Source organism: Eleutherodactylus coqui, chromosome 5 (assembly GCF_035609145.1).
Source record: "Eleutherodactylus coqui strain aEleCoq1 chromosome 5, aEleCoq1.hap1, whole genome shotgun sequence".
NCBI classification, from domain to species: Eukaryota; Metazoa; Chordata; class Amphibia; order Anura; family Eleutherodactylidae; genus Eleutherodactylus; species Eleutherodactylus coqui.
The window spans coordinates 158,747,769-158,766,128 of record NC_089841.1 but is presented as its reverse complement, the minus strand read 5'-3'; the positions used below and the strand labels follow the sequence as shown (position 1 = coordinate 158,766,128).

The 18,360-nt window shown below is 43.1% G+C and overlaps 1 protein-coding gene across 1 annotated transcript in view; it reads right to left on the bottom strand.

Annotated features, from left to right (window-relative positions):
- Positions 1-18,160, bottom strand: part of HIRA (histone cell cycle regulator) — a 37,513-nt gene extending 19,353 nt beyond the window's left edge. Inside the window, exons 1-11 of the mRNA XM_066603503.1 lie at positions 17,977-18,160; positions 17,522-17,584; positions 14,492-14,602; positions 14,202-14,292; positions 10,517-10,611; positions 8,286-8,381; positions 7,994-8,154; positions 7,747-7,914; positions 3,656-3,769; positions 642-712; positions 73-178 (exon numbers count right to left, since the gene is read on the bottom strand). Of these exons, the coding sequence (XP_066459600.1) occupies positions 73-178; positions 642-712; positions 3,656-3,769; positions 7,747-7,914; positions 7,994-8,154; positions 8,286-8,381; positions 10,517-10,611; positions 14,202-14,292; positions 14,492-14,602; positions 17,522-17,584; positions 17,977-18,013 (1,113 nt within the window). The 5' untranslated portion in view covers positions 18,014-18,160. The remainder of the gene's footprint in view (positions 1-72; positions 179-641; positions 713-3,655; positions 3,770-7,746; positions 7,915-7,993; positions 8,155-8,285; positions 8,382-10,516; positions 10,612-14,201; positions 14,293-14,491; positions 14,603-17,521; positions 17,585-17,976) is intronic.
- Between the last annotated feature and the right edge of the window lie 200 nt (positions 18,161-18,360).

Sequence of the window (18,360 nt, the reverse complement as noted above, 5' to 3'; positions counted from 1 at the left end):
ACGCTCTAGCTGAATACAGTAAGACATTGGGGGCATTCAGAATGTATTAAGTATCTAGGCATGTTTCAGTACCTTCTCCTCCTCACTCAGCGGGTCACCCAGCTCGGCCTGTGAGAAATCCAAGTATGCAACTGATCCATCCATGGAACACACCAATATGCCAAGTCCATTTAGAGTCCTATAAGCCAACCGCAGAAGAGGATTTTGCCATTTGTGATAATATAATGAAAGTGATGAAATGTACATATTGGCAGCAGCAGATGAGTGATAGGCTAAAAGCTTCTGTTACTTCGCCAAAGCCTCAGACACGAATGGAGCCCTTGGGGCTGCATTAACCGGAAGAACAAACATTTCTCCCTTGTTTTCGTTTGTATATATGTATATAAATATGAAGCGAATATAAAAAGCTCTGCTAAGAAGAGAGCAGCACTCACAGCAGTCAGTCCTGAAACGGTCAGTTTGTGCAAATAATTCAAAAGCTGTCACAGCACAGAACTTTTATTTATAGAGGATTGAAAGGCAGTAATAGTTAAAATAAAGAAATAAAAAGGCTAATTGTACGAAGTACCAGAACAGATTTTGCCATAAATAAGTTGTAGGTCTTCAGAAAAAGTACAATAAAAGTGGTTTACATCACTTACCATGAGATGTCCATTATTGACTTGTCAAATAGGTCGTGAATTACCACCAAAGGTCTCTTAAGGCAAGTGAGCTGCAATACAGAGAAATCAATCATTTCAATGAAAGCACCATTATGAAGTGTCATAAACTGCAATCCACTACCTTAAGTGCCAAAATACGGATGAAGTTCTGAAACTAAATTATTGCATCAACTGGAAGTCCACTACCTCAGAGAAGTAAAATTTTTAAAAAAATACTAATAAGGCTGGTCTCACACAGACAGGTTGGATTCTGCATGTGGGAGCCCGCAGCGTAATCGGGCTGTGTCCATGACCAGCGACCCAACATACCTTTGACTTTCTGCCTAATAAGGCTGGTCTCACACAGACAGGTTGGATTCTGCATGTGGGAGCCCGCAGCGTAATCGGGCTGTGTCCATGACCAGCGACCCAACATACCTTTGAATTTCTGCATTGTGGATAACGGCGGAAGCTCGCCATCGGTCATGCGCAGTATAGATTTTTTTTCCTAAAAGTCTGTTTTTCCTGCACCATTGATAGCAATGACGCGGGTACCCGCAACCTATCTGCTACGTCAATTGCAGATGGGCAGTAGGTCGGACAGCTACCATTGACTTCAATGGAAGCCGTCCGTGCGAACACCGCACAAAAATAGAACATGCCGTGATCTTAATTCCGCTTGCGAAAATCACAATTGCTTTCCGCTCATATGAGCAGATATGTGAATATTACATTCTTGTAATGTGTGCGGAATACCATAAATCGTCCGCACGGATTCCACAATTCAAATCTGGTCGTGTGAAACCGGCCTTACACACCTAAGCCAGGATCACATAATCCAAACCACTCCGATTCATTGTATAGTTAAAGATGTTTCAGACTATTATTGTGCAGTGTCTCCCCACAACGCCCCACACACTCTTCATAAATAATGAGCAAGAGAGGGCAAAGGCAACATGCAAATGATCCAGCGTTCTTCAATATTGCTAAAGGTTTTAATTGTTACTACTTAGTTTTAATCGGGACAAGAAGGAATGGAACAGCCCTCCAGTAGCTCAGCATGCTGTGGTAGAATGGAGTCAGTGCTGGAGTACTACTGCCTGACCTACTGTTTAGTAAAGGGGTTGAAAGGTATGCATGTAATTATCTTGAGCCCAGCAATACAACCAGTGTGTGCATGGAGATCGGCTTCTCCCTACACAGCGAAAAGTCAGTTTTCTGTTATTTTTGCAACTAAAGCGTGCTTAAAAAAGGTATATAATTAAAAGGGGTTCAGTCATTAGAGAAAAAAAATTCTATATTTACCTATTTCTCCCCCGTCAGTCTACTTACCAGATCTTCACCTCACCCATCCTCACCTGTCTCCTGCAGTCTCCTCCAGCTGGCCGATTCCTCTGCTTCCTGTGAGGTTAGGTAAATACACAGGCAGTCTTCTTCCTGCCCGACAATGTATGCTATGTCACAGTTCACAGTCCAGCAGGGGGAGTGCCGAGCTATTGCAGAGACTGCTCATGCATGCTGTCTCTGCAATAGATCAGCATTCCTTCCTAGCCAATAAAGGCTACGTCACAGGGATGTGACCTTCACAGACCTGCAGGAAGAGAATGTGAGGAATGCCGGCTTCATAACAAGTCAGCCTGGCTGGAGGAGACGTGACCCGGGAGACTGCAGAAGCTCAGAGAGTAGAAGATGCAGTAAGAAGACTGCCTGTGGAGGAATAGGCGCATATAGAATTTTTTTTTGTTAATAACAAACCCCTTTAATGTAGCCCATCATGTTTCTTCAGATAGAATTTTCTTATACTAGTCTGACAAAGAGGTCCAAGTAGACTTGAAAGCTTTATTTAACATTTCTACTAGATTATTTTGCTTCTCTGAGAGAAACAATATTCAATAAAAAAAATGTCACTCAAGTTAGTCCTGAAAATTGAAAACACTATTGAGAGGTTAAAGGGGTTTTTCAGAACTAGAAAAAAAAAGGGGCTGCATCTCTTCCAGAAGTAGTGCCATGTCTGTCTATGGGCTGTGCGAGATGCAATACCACACATAATCCATTGACAAATAAGGCACAGGATCTGGGGAGAAAAAAAAAAAAAAGATCTTTTACTAGTCGAAAACAAAAACATTCAATAATTCAAAAAGAAGAGATGCTGTTGATTGGCTCAATGAGTATTGGAGCAGTATGATTGGGGACATCAAAAAGGTAGGAAGTGGCCAAAGTCGGTCTGGCCTTGTTGTGAGTGTAGTAGCCCTGCGTTTATCCCTTCTTCTGGGCTGAACACAATGGGGCAGAATTACTAATATTGTATAATGGATAGTGCAAACAAACTGGTGAAGACCATTAATCATAGCAACTCTTGCTGCATAATAAATCAGGTGCATCCTTAGACTCTGCTGCCTAACTTGATACAACTTTTTAAGTGGCTTTCTTTGCACCGCTTCGAATTTAGACCACAAACCTTCCCATGAAGCCATGTCCTTTATTCAAACATGGGGAAAAGGTGTCCCAAAAGTATCTAATACACATCACAAATGTGGTGCAAAGCATTCAAGACCATTTTCTGGTGTAATTTGTGCTAAAAAGCTGGCACATTTTCAATAGTAAATCTGTGATAATGCGTGTGACTAGAGATGAGCGAGCACGCTCGGATACAGCAGGAACTCCAGCGAGCATCGCTCTTCTCGAGTAACTGCTTACTGGTTCGAGCGTGCTTGGGGGGGGGGGGCAGGGGAGAGATCTCTCTCACTCCCCCCGAGCACGCTCGGACCAGTAAGCAGTTATTTGAGAAGAGCGATGCTTGCTCGAGTAACTGCTGTATCCGAGCGTGCTCGCTCATCTCCACATGTGACATTTTCTTACCATATCACACAGTAGGTACATTTCTGTTCCTTTCATCTTGCTCTCCTTTGAGAAGACATTGCACATTTTAACCAAAGCATATATTGGAATACTTTATTAGATGGGAGAGTGGTGTGCACTCAACATTTCAGTAAACAAACGATAGATTTCCTCACCCACACAGACAGTGAGCGGTCCTTGCTCCCCACTGCACAGCAGCAGTACGGACAGCCGGCCTTGCTTGAGCTTCCATTTTTTTGTTTCTTTTTAAAGATTTTTGGATTAAATTTCTGTTGAAAGAAAATGCAACAATATTTCAACACCATCAAACAATGAAGCATTTAAGATCTGAACAGGTTTTTTTTTTTATTGCTTCACTGAAAAAAAGTACAAAATAAAAATAAATAAATAAAGCAACCTGGACAATTCCTACAATCTGCTGCTTCAAAGCTCTATTTGTGGCCTTCAAACATGACCTTCACAATTTTTTAAGTACCTAATACATACTGTGCACTGTTCTCTGATTGGCCAGAGCTGATCATGTGAGCATCGCTGGCCAATCAGAGAGCAGTTATAGTGCACTGTGGGGAATAGGTAGTCTGAAAATTGCACTAGCCATCCTGAACAGGTCTAAATTGAACTCCGGAACAGACAGAACAGAGGAAAACATCTTAAAATTGTCCCAAAATTTACATAGGTATGACGACTAGTGAATTCAAAATTTGTACATGATATTGAATCTGCTCAGAACCGTGAGGAGATTGAAAGATTAAAGCTGATTTTACACCATTTCAAGTTACATAATTTTATCAATTCTAAATTATTGAAAGTAAGGGGTATCGATTAGGTCGCTTTAGGCCACTCTCACACAGGCAATGGTAGCGTTTGACAGCGTTTATCGCTGCGCTGAAAATGCATCGTTAAACACAGAGAAAGACGCCTGTGTGAGAGCGGCCTCAGGGATACCAGGGGGGAAAGTGGATGCCTTTTGCAAAAAGAATCCTAAGTGGATTTGGAAACCACATACTATGCATCCAGGTGGACTGAGTCACTTAGTTTTTCCACATTTCTACGACTGTTGGCATCACTTCATGTAATGATTTTTTTGTCATATATATTTTAGTTGTTTTTTATATTGATCTTGTTTATTTTCTAGGTTTATAGTGACCACATGCGGAATCTGGATACCCCTTTTTTTAATCCTATTGATGTATGTATACTTTGGTATAGGAAGATTTTAAGTTATCTCTCTGTTGTTTATGACTGGATACACATCTTAGTTATCCCGTATATATCTTCATTCAAGATCAAAGAAGATATTTTGAATTTATTTATACCTTGCATATGGATTTGATGATTCCATGGGCAAGTCAATCATGGACATTTTTAGTTTTGTTTATGCATAGACTAATCTGTATACGTGTTGTAGCAGGGTGAGAGGAGAAGTCAGGGATGGAAGGTATGTGTCGCAGAGGTTGTTCAATTCTGTGATTTAGGCCGGGCTCGCTGCCACTCCAGGTTTTACATATGAGCCAGGAGACTAGCTAAGGCTCAGGCACCTGGTAGATTTAAAAGGAGTCAGGCTGTAGAGGTAGGTAGGTAGGTAGGGGTGTGTGTGTGTGTGTGTGTGTGTGTGTGTGTGTGTGTGTGTGTGTGTGTGTGTGTGTGTGTGTGTGTGTGTGTGTGTGTGTGTGTGTGTGTGTGTGTGTGTGTGTGTGTGTGTGTCAGTCAGTCAGACACATGCGGTGATGAAGACTAAAGCCCCATTTACACTGATAGTTTGAGTGACAATTTTAAGCGATCATCTTTGCATACTTTATAGTAGCTAAGTAGCTACTATAGAATATGCAAGCAGAGTGGGACATAGCTTCTAATAGAAAAATACAGCTGTTTTGCATAAACAAACAGCTGTATTCTTGTCCACTCTGACTACCAGTGTCCCCGCTCTGAATTCACAGCAGGACACAGGCACAGAGAATCTTAGCAGTGCAGCCGACTGATAACAGCCAATTGCTCAATTCTAGCAAGCTAGAATTCAGTGATCAACAACTCGTGCACGAAAACTGCACGATGTCGCTGCATTCAGCCAGAACGAGAATCGCTCAAAAGACTGCTTTGAGCGATTCTCGTTGTATCTAAAAGGGCCTTAAGGAAGCAAATTAGTCTCATCAGGAAGCTGGTGTGATCCTTGTCCTGCTACAACCAGCTAGAGGAAGCTATCCACAAGTCTGCTAGAGGAAGCTATCCACAAGTCTGCTAAAGGTTGCTACCAGAGAGTCTACTACAGGACTGTGAAAGCTGCAAGAGAAGTTAAGACTAACTTGATTACTTACTGCTATGGATTTAAAAAGACATTTAATTTCTTCTGTTTTGCTGGAATTCCAGCTCTTTAGGTTATGTGGGTTTGTGTGAATAAACTAACACAAACGCCATCTTGCTGTTTGCCTGGTATTTAACCCTCGAAATGCTAGTGTATATATAATTTATGCATTTGGTAAGCAACGGCAAGTTACTGTTAACTAGATATACGGTAGAGGAAACTTCCCTCCTCTCACTGCATGTTCGTTTTTGGGACATGAAAAAAAAAAATTTCATTATTTAAGCAAGTGTTGTTGTTATGTGCAATGGCACTTGTCGTAATATTTCACTTTTATTTTTTGCACATTGTGTATTTTTGCTTTTTCCATTATTGACATCATTGAATGGCTGTGATTGGTTAACCCAGCGCCGGCTTTCATTGGCTTGCGCCGCACTGAGTTTTCCAATCAGAGCATTAGCTTTCCGGAGGCGGAGCATTCAAGCCCTGCTTCCAGAAAGCAATGCTCTGCCCGCACGGAGGAGGGAGTGACAGCCTGCAGCAGCGCCGCAGGAGGCGAGTATTGATTTTTTTTTTCTACAGCGTATTCCCAGAGTATAAGTCAACAGTTGGGGGTCATCTTATATGCCCAATCGGCTTATACGCTGGAAAATACGGTACTTAAAATAGTCCTGGATATTTATGAGCCTCATGCTAGCTACATCCACCCCACCCTCCAGCCAATGACTGACTGCTGTCTGCCCATTACTGTGCACAGAGAAACTGCTGCCAATCACTGGCTGGAGGGGTGGGGGAAGGGGCTATCTGCAGTTCATGAATATGCAGGAATAGTTCTGAGTCTGGCTGGTACTAAATACATGTTTCTCCCAAATACTGCACGGATACACACAGCAGACATATCACTGTAATCAGTATGACAGGCACTCGCTCATGCTGCTTTCAGTGAGGGTGGGAAAAAATCGTGACTCCCTTTAAAAATCTGCCCGTTTACTATAGCCCCCAGATGAAGGCGTGAATTTTGAAATGTATGTCGGGGCTTTGGCCACACAGATCTTTTATATACTTTATGGGTTAAGTATTGAATTTTCTATTTCATGATTACTTGCACTTTATATTGTTAATATATTTCATGAGTAAATGGTGATATATTATCTATGATTTTATTAGTGAATATATGGGGTTGTGTTCATCACATGAGTCCTGTGAGAATGCAGCTTTTTGTGGCATTTCTTCTCATTTTTTACTGTTTAATGTTTGTGTGCTTAATAAGGTTTCTACTTTTCTGTACTTGACGTTCATGAACAATTGTTTTTTTGGGCATATCTTTTTATTTCCTTTGTTAATATAATATATAGGGGGGAAGGGGTAATTTTATTTTAATATTTCTTTAAAAAAAAAAAAGTTTGTTTCTGTTTAAGAGACATTACCAAACTTGTATGTTTGTACAATACTTTTGTATTGTAATGTATTATGCCTGATAGAGTTATCCTATTAAAAGGTTTGTCCTACAAAAATGTTTCTAGTTAAATCCAGTGATAGTAGGTGGCGCTATTCCAATATTAGTCCTGAAATAGACCCTTTTTTTTTAAACTAAATGTATTACAAAAATATTTATAATCCTAGGCGGGATTATACTATAAACAGTCATTTTCATTGGACAACTCCTTTAAGCCATGCCTTTGGCAGGGCATAATAGGAATACTAAGATGACAGACCTTCATTGGGCCTCAGACTGCCATGACAACCAACTAGCACCCCACAATTGTATCGTAGTGGAGCCAATGAGGTGTCAGAAGGCCCTCTCCATGTCAAATCGCCAAAATGCCACAATCGCTATTGATCACAGCATCTAAGGGGTTAAACAGCCAGTCTCAGAGGACTTGTACTGCATTACAATGATAAAAAAATGTATCATGTTTCCTACAAAGGAATATAAAATAGGATTCTTACCACTACAGTGACAGCTTTTCGATGGCCCACAAAATCCATGTTTGTTTTCCAACCATCACGCTCAATAATCTGGGCTGTAGGACCAGAGTTGTTCATTGCATGAGCAGATACAAGGTAATGTCCATCAGGAGACCAACTAAGACGTAAGACATGAGTAGTTCCTCCACACTAGAGCAAAGTGCAAGACTGCTTTTAGCAAGTGTTTATCTACAATTTTGAGACGTTGAGATAGTTATATAGCTGGTACCTCGTCAAATGGCTTGGTGATACTTGTTTCTAGCTGCCAGTCCATGGTCCTCCAGACTTTTAGGCTATGGTCATCAGCTTGAGAAGCTATATACTTCCCCACAGGGTCCCACGTCAGTCCTTTAACCAGTCCTGAATGGCCTCTCAGTGTGGCTATAATCTCTGTAACATCATGTTAAATATACCCATGAAAGGCTTATTTCAACAATTAACAATGGTAACAATCTTCCGTTCCTCCAAAATGGTGGATGATCTAATTCATTTTGGATACAATATAAATTTGGCAAACCTACCAGGAAATTTGAGGGCGTTCCATATGACAACGGTGTTATCGACGCTGCAGGAAGCCAGCCATGCATCATGTGGAGACCATGCTACATCCATTACATCTGAAATGTGTTTTAAGACAAAAACTTTAGTAAAAACAATGCTACATAACACACAGCACTTAGGGTGCCTTTACACTTGCAATATCGCTGAGTTTTTTCTTAATGCAAATGTCAATAGGACTCTAATGTTGAAACGCATCGCACAGACTTGCAATTTTTGTGCGATGCGTTTTTAACATTGAAAAGTCCTATTGACATTCGCGTTAAAAAAAATGCAGCGATATTGCAAGTGTGAAGGCACTATAGATGAGCGAGTATACTCGCTAAAGGCAATTGCTCGAGCGAGCATCTCCCCCGCTCGAGACTGCAGGTTCGGGTGCCGGCAGCGGGCACGGAGCTGCGGGGGAGAGCGGGGCGGAACGGAGGGGAGATCTCTCTCTCCCTCTCTCCCCCCCCCCGCTCCCTCCTGCTGACAGCCGCTACTCACCGCTCCCCCACGCCGGCACCCGAACCTGCAGTCTCGAGCGGGGGAGATACTCGCTAAAGGCAATGCACGCTCGAGCAATTGCCTTTAGCGAGTATACTCGCTCATCTCTAGAAGTCACCCTTAAAGGAAACCTAACATCTAATGCGTTCCGCAGCATGATCTAACTCTAGGCATCTAAAACTCAATAGGCACCCTCCTACAGCTGAATATGATGTCAGAGCACAAGATTTTACAAGTTATTGCAAAATCTTGCAGTCTGAGTAGCAGTGCCATTTGTTGCTTTATTAAGGCAGTAATCAAATAATGTTGATTGATCGATATTGCCTTATGGTGGTTCTCCAACCAGCATGGTGGCCCTACTACTAACTGATCATCTTGTTTATTGGGCAACAGGAGAAGTTGTGCATTTACACATACAGATGATCCATTCAAATTCGGCAGAAACTAACAGTTTTGAGCGATCGTTTTGCATAGGTACTAATGAGCTAAATCAGCTCTTTAGTACTTCATTGTATATATTTAGAGAACAGCAGGTGGTCTGTTTTCTAAATACATTACTGTTCTCCAGCGGGACAGCGGCTGTTAAAGAATGTCATCAGCAGTTATCAGAGAATACAGCGTGCAGAGAACACAGCGTGCGGTCCGTCTTATCTTATCGTCCTGAGGGCTGAGGGTTTCAAGCGGACCTGCAGTCAATGATGGACCAAAAGTGCACAGTAAGTGCATGATGGGCGCACATTTACACTCAACAATTATCACTCAAAAGATGGCTTTTGAGCGATAATCGTTGTGTGTAAAAGGACCTTAATTCTTTGAAATTAAAATCGATTGCTGAGAACATAAAAAGGGGTTTTGTTGGCTTTTTACTATTGATGAGCTATCATCAGGTCAGGTCAACAATAGTTGTTTGACAGGGGTCCGCTGCTTGGGATGCCTGCCAATCAGCTGATCCCCAGGCCCACTATCAGTGTGGACAGAAGTAGATGTAGAAGATACTAGATGCCCAGCAGCACATGAAGACCCAAAGTGCCTTCTGGTGTTTTAAAACCTTTTCAAGGCAAGGAGGGAGATCCACAGGCAGACCAGGTCTGGATCACGACCCAAATAGACATCCACAATAACATCAGGTCAAGACAGCATCAGATGAATTTAAAAATCAAGAGCTTTATTCCTCCATAGTAAAAATAATTTGGCGACTTTCAACCTACATACAAAAGGGCTTTATCAAGCTTGTATGTAGTATCAAACTTTTATTTTTGATAAAGACCTTCGTATGTAGGTCGAACCATGGCCAGATTATTTTTACTATGGAGGAATGAAGCTCTTGATTTTTAAATTCATCTGATGCTGCGTTGACCTTATATTATTGTGGACAGACGTAGATAGTGCTGCCAACACTGCAGAAGTTCAAGAGGCAATAATGACAGAAATGATCATATGCTGGACAGGCCTTTCTATGCTTGCACCAATCTCTAGGTTAGCAACATAACTGACTCCTTTTATGCTTAATTTAATGCTCTGCTGGGTTCAGGAAACATTTTAAGATTATATGAGGCCATCCTCAAACATTTTGGGATGGACTACAACTAATGCTGAGGCCAAGGAACCACCATGTTTTGGCCGGTAAGGCCCCAGTAGAAGAAAAAAAAGTCTGAGAAGTCCTGAGTCGCATACAACAAAAATAAAAGCAGTGCACCAAATTACTTACCTCCTGAATGATTCCTGAGAATGGAGAGGCAACGCCATTGCTCTACATTTGCCAACTTGCTGCTGGAGCCAAAAACCGTACTGGGGCCAATGTATCTGAGAAAGGAGCACAAAGGATAACCAAGTTTCCATATATTTCAGGATCAAGCAGAATATATCACGTGTTCCAACTAGTACGAGTTCATTCAAATTCTTAGAATTTTATCCAAGAAATCCCTCATCTGCTCATTTTAGCGGCCATGGGAATTTCCTAGAAAATGATTGCACAAAAAAAACCAAAACATCAGTACGGTCGCGCTAACAGAGTTAATGGGTCCAACGGTCACCAACCTGTGCTATCCAACACCCAGGGGCAGACTGTAGGGTCGACTTATTCCAAGCTCCCCGTGTCCCGCACTCATGCAAGATGGAGCCCAAATTACACTTTGGCCACCCCAACAAACTTTGCTGCCACCACTGACCGTTTGACAGGCAAGGCCGACTGGGTCAGATTCCGCAGGCAGGAGCCCGCAGCAGAATCAGACCCTATGCCCAGCCAGCATCCGCGTGTACCTTTTTATTTCTTCTTCGGACATGCGCAGTACAGATTTTCCTGCGCCATCACTAGGCGATGACGCACGATCCGCGACCTGTCCGCAATGTTAATTGTGGACTGGCCATGGGTTGGACAACTTCCATTCACTTTAATGGAAGCCGTCCATTTGTGTGCAGGAAAAAGCCTTTTTCCTATAGCATGCTATGGACGGTATTTGCTGTGGAATCTGGAGGTGAACACCGACTCCAGATTCTGCAATGCAAATATACCCGTGTGCAGCCGACTTAAGTCAGCCACCTCAGTTCCCACCAGCCAATACAGAATTAACACACAGTGGGGTTATGGAACGCTTAAAGGCGTCAACAAAACTGATGACTAAAGCTTTATTCTAAAAAGGTTAGCAGTGCTTAAAAAATTTATACTAAAAGATATTTACAAATAGGTTAAGGAGCCACAAATACACACAACACAGTACGAAGACAAAAGGGCATAAAATACTAGAAAACACCAGTCTATGAAGTGGTTTCAAAGTCCTCTCTGATACAGTTATGGAAGGCAGTTGAATGAATCCGGATGACCTCGGCTTGGCAGGAAATACACTTAAACATCGGCCGAAATCCACTCAACTTTTCCCAGACCAGAAAAATCTGCATCAGATTCCCTTATTCTAGTTTCTGTTCTAGCAGATTTATTAATGTAGCCAAGAGTTTATTTAGGTGGTTTCACATGCACATATTAGTCACATTTATGCATCTGGTATACGTATGAGTGACCCGGCCCGACCCTATGTGTCCTGACCTCAACTCAGAGCATGTGTCCATAATACACTAGCGTCAAACCCATCTTTAGAGAACTTAAAGGGATTGTTCCACGTTTGAAAGTTATGTCCTAGTCACAGGGTAGTGATAAGTCCAAGCACTGGAACCACCACAAACCCAAAGAACGGGGCTTCAGTGCATCCTGAACTAAGGGCAGTGTTGTCCACATTTGTACTGCCGCTCCATTCATTTCAATGGGACCCGGAGATAGCCAAGTGCTTCAATTGTCTGGTGGTCCCATTAAAATAAGTGAAGCAGCGGTGTCTCTGTCCTCACTTCAGGACACATTGGAGCTCTATTCTCAGTGGGTGTCCCAGAGGTTGGTTGGACCCCCACGCGCTGAACATTATTCCCTATCCTGTGAATAGAACATACTTTTCAAGCATAAGGCCTGTCAGCTCTCCTGAAAGCTCCGATTTAGCACAAGATTATACACCACATTATATAATTCTGGAGCATTTCTTCTTAAAATATCCACATTGCGCAGTTCTGCTATTCCTCCTAGAAATTCAAAAATCCATTGACAACTGGGGGTTACCAATTCGAAAGTGTGTAGAAAATATGTTAAAACATTTCCAGGAGAAATAACATAGGTGCAATCACAGTGCAGAGTTCTCAGAAAAGATTGTCCAAAATTGTCACTGAATGGGGAATGAGAGTATTTACCGAAAGAGACATATCAAGAGTGGTGACAATGCCTATTTAACCCTTTAACGACACAGGAAGTACAATTGCATCCTGTGCGTTTGGGAATTTGTACGAAGGGGGATCAGGAGTCGATCCCGCGCCATACAATGCGGGTGCTGGCTGTTTCTCACAGCTGACAGTAACATTTAAATCACTTGATCAATGCAGCAGCAGTGATCAAATGATAACAAGCTCAAGACCCCCATGGGGACAAAAAAAAAAAGTGTATAAGTTAGTTTGAAGAAAAGTTTTTTGTTTTTTTAATAATTGGAATTAAAAGTTAAAAAATAAATAAATACACCTTTTCCTATATTAATAATAAGAAAAGCTATTTTGGTATTTTGCTGCGTCCATAAAAGTCTGATCTATTAAAAATAAAACATTATTTATCCCGCACTGTGAATATCACCAGGAAAGAAGAAAAAAAAACAAAAAACACCATATCAGAATTTCGCTTTTTTGGCCACAGTCTCCAAGAAAAAAAAAAAGGTAATAAAAAGTGATTAATAAGTCGTAAATACTCTAAAACAGCACAAAAAAACAACAGGACATCCCGCAAACTATATCGATGGAGAAATAAAAAGTTATGGCTGTCAGAAGATGGCGACAGAAAATAATTTTAGGTTTTTCCAAAGAGGTTTATTTTTTTTTTTTTTTTTTTAAAGTAGTACAAAAAAAAAAAAAACCTATATAAATTTGGTATCACCGTAATTGTACGGACCCACAGAATTCGGGCTGTCATACAAGCGTTTGTATTTGTTATATTTCTCTGTGCGCTGCAAGCATATGTGCGGGAGCACGCAGCAGTACATGATGTAGTGCGCTGATAATACCCATACACTATCTTGGCCAAAATAGTGAATGCTGCGATTTATTTTGTGCTGTAGGAGAGCCACAATTGAAAGTGACGTAAAGTTTGTTACTGTGTGATCTATAGTAAAAGAAAAAAAACACTCAAAAATATGTCATTTTTGCTGCAGTGGATACACATTAAAAATAAGACAGGTCTGTGAGGCCCCATTGAAATCAATGGGAGCGTTGTACCGCGATTATCACGGTGCTCAAAACGCCGCAGTAATTAGCACATGTGTGAGAGTGGCCTTATGGTTACAGGATGAGTAGTGTAATACTGAGCACTGCATTTATTATGTACCGATGACCTGTTTCTACACGCATGTTCAGCACGCAATTCACTCCTTTTTATGGATTTCCTGGGATTTATAATAAAGATGAATTACTGGTTTGTAGTTAGGTTCTTATTGGTGCATACATGATGGTGCACAGAGTGGCCAATGTTGTGCCCCTCTTAATAAATTTGGGGTGCCTTACTTCAGCCCATTAAAGACCAGTGTAAGATTGCCAGTCTTCAGTGCACTCCCCCCAGCTGCTTGATGGCAGACCTACAGCGGCCTAACTCTGAAAGATGCCTGATGGGTTGTTATATGCCACTACCCATTTTGATTAGGAACGGTGCAAACTTTCTCTGGGGCTTCCAAATAATAAGCTGCAGCGGTATTGTAACTATTCTCTGGAATCACTACAATACGCTGCTACAGGTTATCATTTGGAAAAGCCCCAAACCCTTTAATGACCAATTCAGTCTAGAACAAGACAAGCCGCAGTGCGGACAATCGTCCTCCGCTCACCCAGATTTCTTCCACACCATGATGAGTTTGTCATCTCCTCCAGACGCTAAATACGCTCCATTGTTGGACCATCGCACGCAGTTCACACAGGCTGAAACAGAGTGGACGCAAAGATTAATCCAATTCCACAGTGACAGTATGGTGAGGACAGCGAACTGCTCACATGGAGTCCGCTCTTCCAATGCTAGGCCCCATCCCTGCTGGGGTCTTTAACACCATCTTAAAGCTTGCCTCTTGTTCAAACAAGAGATGCGGACCCCCAGAGCAGATACTTCGATGTAATCTGGTACCTAAGTGGTTGTCCATCTGGCACAGCATCTTGGGAATACTTTCATTCTTCTCATCTTCTTCCTTAACAACAGGTGGCATATTCCATATCACAACTTTTCCAGAATCTTGCCCTGGAGGGGGGGGGAAGAAACATAATTATTCACCTATGAATACACATCTCAAGATGAAAGTCTGCGCTATAGCATAAAGCAACGACTACCAACTTTGGTGCGAAAAACGTTAGAAAAAAATCATACAGAAATGAAGCTGCAAGTTCTACTGATACATGCAGAAAGCGGGATTCCTTGTTGGACGTGTCACTGTATGCTAGACAGCCAGATGCATCAAGGCTATACGTATGAGAAATGCTCCCAATGTACTTACCAACATAGTCACAGGCATGGGAAATGAAAACAAAGGTTTGGTACCATATTAGCCAGTAGAGCAAAATGTGATTGTTCCCAGCAAGAGAAACGACGTAATCTTGTAGATACGATACCTTTTAATGGCTAACAAAAATACATGATGTAATAGCGAGCTTCCGAACCAGCGCAGGGTTCTTCTTCAGGCTTAATGGATTGGATCTGAAGAGGCATGGATATTTATACACACTTATAACATACATACTTATGGATGTGATTGGTTCGCACTTAAAAGGAATTCTGCAACAGAAAACAAGCTTTTTTGTCTAGGCACTGATAGCGAAGTGAAAGTTTTATGGTCCCTAGATTACTGTTGGGGGGGGGGGAAAGGTCTCAGGCTAGAAATGCTACAAGAGGTACACTGACATTTTTAGCTAAACACTGATAAGGGAGTGAAAGTTAATGGTCCCTGAATTACTGTTGATGGGGGCCTTATCTGTGCAATAAATGTCTCGCACTTCCCATTCACGCATACATTTTTATTTAACTCCTGCTCTCCCGCACTCCTGCGCCGCAGAACTTCAGGTGTGGGTGTGCTGTGGATCCGGACGGCTTCCATAGGCTTCAATAGAAGCCTGCGGGAGCCGTCCCCGTGGGAGACCCGCACTAAAAATGGAGCATGCCGCGGATATTTTCCCGCAGACGCAATCCGCCCCTCAGGGGAAAAATGACATCCGCAGGTATTTAACTACCTGCGGGTGTCCAATCCATCCCTATGGGGCGCGGATCACGCTGCGGGAAAAATGCTGCGGATTCTTAATTTTATTTTAGCAGTGGACATGAGGCCTTAAACTCCTGTTTTCCCGCTGATCAAACGGCTTCATTGGAAGCCGTCTGTGTGGTAACCGCAATAAAATGGAGCATGCTGCGATTTTTTTTATCTGCGAGCAAAAACCACAATTTGTTTCCGCTCGTGTTGCATGAAAAAAATCATTTCTGCATTTCCCCTTACCATATCACACTAGCCTTAGGATACGTTCACATAAGGCATAAATACTGTAGGATTTCTGCACATTTAGGCTGTATTTACATGGGCGATATTCACGTGCAAGTTCCATCCAAATGCGATATGGGTGGAACTCTCACGGGAAAAAAAAGAAAAAAAAACATCGATTTCAATGGGTTTAAGTAAAAGCGATTCCTCTCTGGGCTTGATACTCCAAGATTGAAAAATAAACAAAGTCACAGTATGTCCTATTTTTGGGAGATTCTTGTTCACGGATTGTCCATTATTTCCTATGGGAGTGTGTAAGTAAAACAAAAAAGACAAAAAAACCCCAAAAACCCGCTGCACTTGCATGCCATGCAATGTAAATGAACGTGCAACGTGTTTTTCTAGCATTTTACTATTGGAACCATTTGCAGTTTTTTTCACACGCATCAAAAACACAAGTAAAGCAAAGGCCGTCTTCACACGGGAGAGAAAATGTGCACGATTTTTGAGCGATCCAAGACTGCGAGAAAACGCTGAATTATGAAATCCATAATTTTTAATGACTTCATTCCCAAGTGCGATTTTTCCTGTTATGGGATGTTGCGAGATTTAGGAATCGCTGCCTGCCCTATTTTTTCTTGCCCAGGTTTCCCTATGAAGCCTCTGATTTATTACATAGCAAGGCATGACTTGCGATGCGTTTTTAACATTAGCACCTGTTACAGTCAATCACACGAGAAAATTGCAGACAGCAGCGATGTGATGCCAGGTTATTATGCAGGAAAAAGCATCACTGCCGCTCAAACATCGCATGAGCAAATATGCAATATTGCTGCAAGTTCCTTGCTTCGATATTGTGCTCGCCCGTGTGAAGTAAGCCTGAGCGCACACAGGCGAGCGCCATATCGGGTCGAGAATCTCAGCCTGATATCCCGATACCACGCTCGGCAAGGTGCGTTTTACCCACTAATTCAAAGTGATTTGTAGGCAAAACCGCATCGCTTTGGTGAAACTCCCATTCTCAGATGCAATAGAGAATCGGAAGCGTTTCCCATCGATTTCCACGGAAGACCTTGCGGAGCGCAGCATGCGAGCGCCACGTTACGGATTTCAGGTCCCAATAAAATCACGGGCGAAGCATTTTAAGAAACACGAAAAAAAAAAAAAATAGAACACGCCACGATTATTTTTTTTTCTGGCAGCATCACTCAGAGAAAACATTACGGGTGCGTCCGGCTCTGTTCACAAGAATGGCGTTCATAGTCACGCAGGTTTTGCAAGTCTCGCAACACACAAAGATTGCGCGAGATTAGCGCTCATGTGAAACCGGCGTCAATGGGCAAATATCCACCTGTGGAATTCCGACGGGTTTCCGCATCAGGAAATGACGCGAAAATGCGACTTTTCACATCAGAACCCTGCACGCCAATTCTGCCCATTGATCAGCGCCTGTGTGAAGCCGGCCTAAACGCAATTCAAGTCGGGCGTTTTAAATGCAGAAAAAAAAAACATGCATCAGACATGCATCAACATCCGCATCACTGGGGGAAGCCAAACGCTGCCAGCATTGCAATCTCTACAGCTACAAGTGTCGTGCCACCCACAATGCCATGCATCTAGCGCCAACCGAGCATCAGTAAGCGACCAGTCAGGCATGCAAACAGCGCCAAACCTTTACAGCCTGCAAAACGCACCTTGTCCTCCTGTAGCAAATTTTGTGCCATCGGGATGAATGTCCACGGAGAAGATCGGTTTGCCTAAAATTAGAAAGAATGTTCTTAACAATTCACTTTCCAGCCGTGATCACCATTAACGTATTTATGTGGTTTCTGCAACAATGTAAACACAATCCGGCGCGGCGATGAAGGACCAAGCATGGCTGCCCGCTGCTGTAGTGATGCCCCTGTGCCAGGTGTTGCAGCACCAGTGCCCCTGCACTGTGACAACTTGGACTGCTCCTCCTGGCAGCAGGGACCTCGCCCCATCACACACAGCCAGCTTCCGTGGCCGCTGCTACAAATCAGCTCCAGACCCAAACAGTCCGGTTCCCATTCAGACTGAAGACCGTTAAAAGTTGTGACTATTTCAGCGACCTCCCCAACTTCTGGGGCCCCTTGGGGCCACTCAGCCCCGCCTGCTCCTCCCTCACCATTGTGATTGACCCAGGTGGGCTTCAGAAGCTTCATTGTCCCGCTGTGCCCGGAGCAGGGTGTCAGCTCCGGCCGCCCATTGAGCACCGGAGCGCTCCCCCGTGCAGGCTTCTCGGAGCCGCTGCTCAGCGCCGCTCCATCCCGCTCCGGCACCCGCACCAAGACCGGAAGCCCGCGGGAAGTAAGGTTTAAAAATGTCCTACTGGAAACATAGACCTGGAAGCAGGCGTTCCTGGTTAAGAGCAGTGCAGAGGGAGGGACGCCGACACACGGAGACACCGGCGGCGGTCAGAGAGCCCGGGAGGCTGCAGACGGCAGAGCCGCCATCTCCCGGCCGGCTGTGTGATGCATGGCCGCCCTGAGGGGCTGTGTGTGGCGGGAGG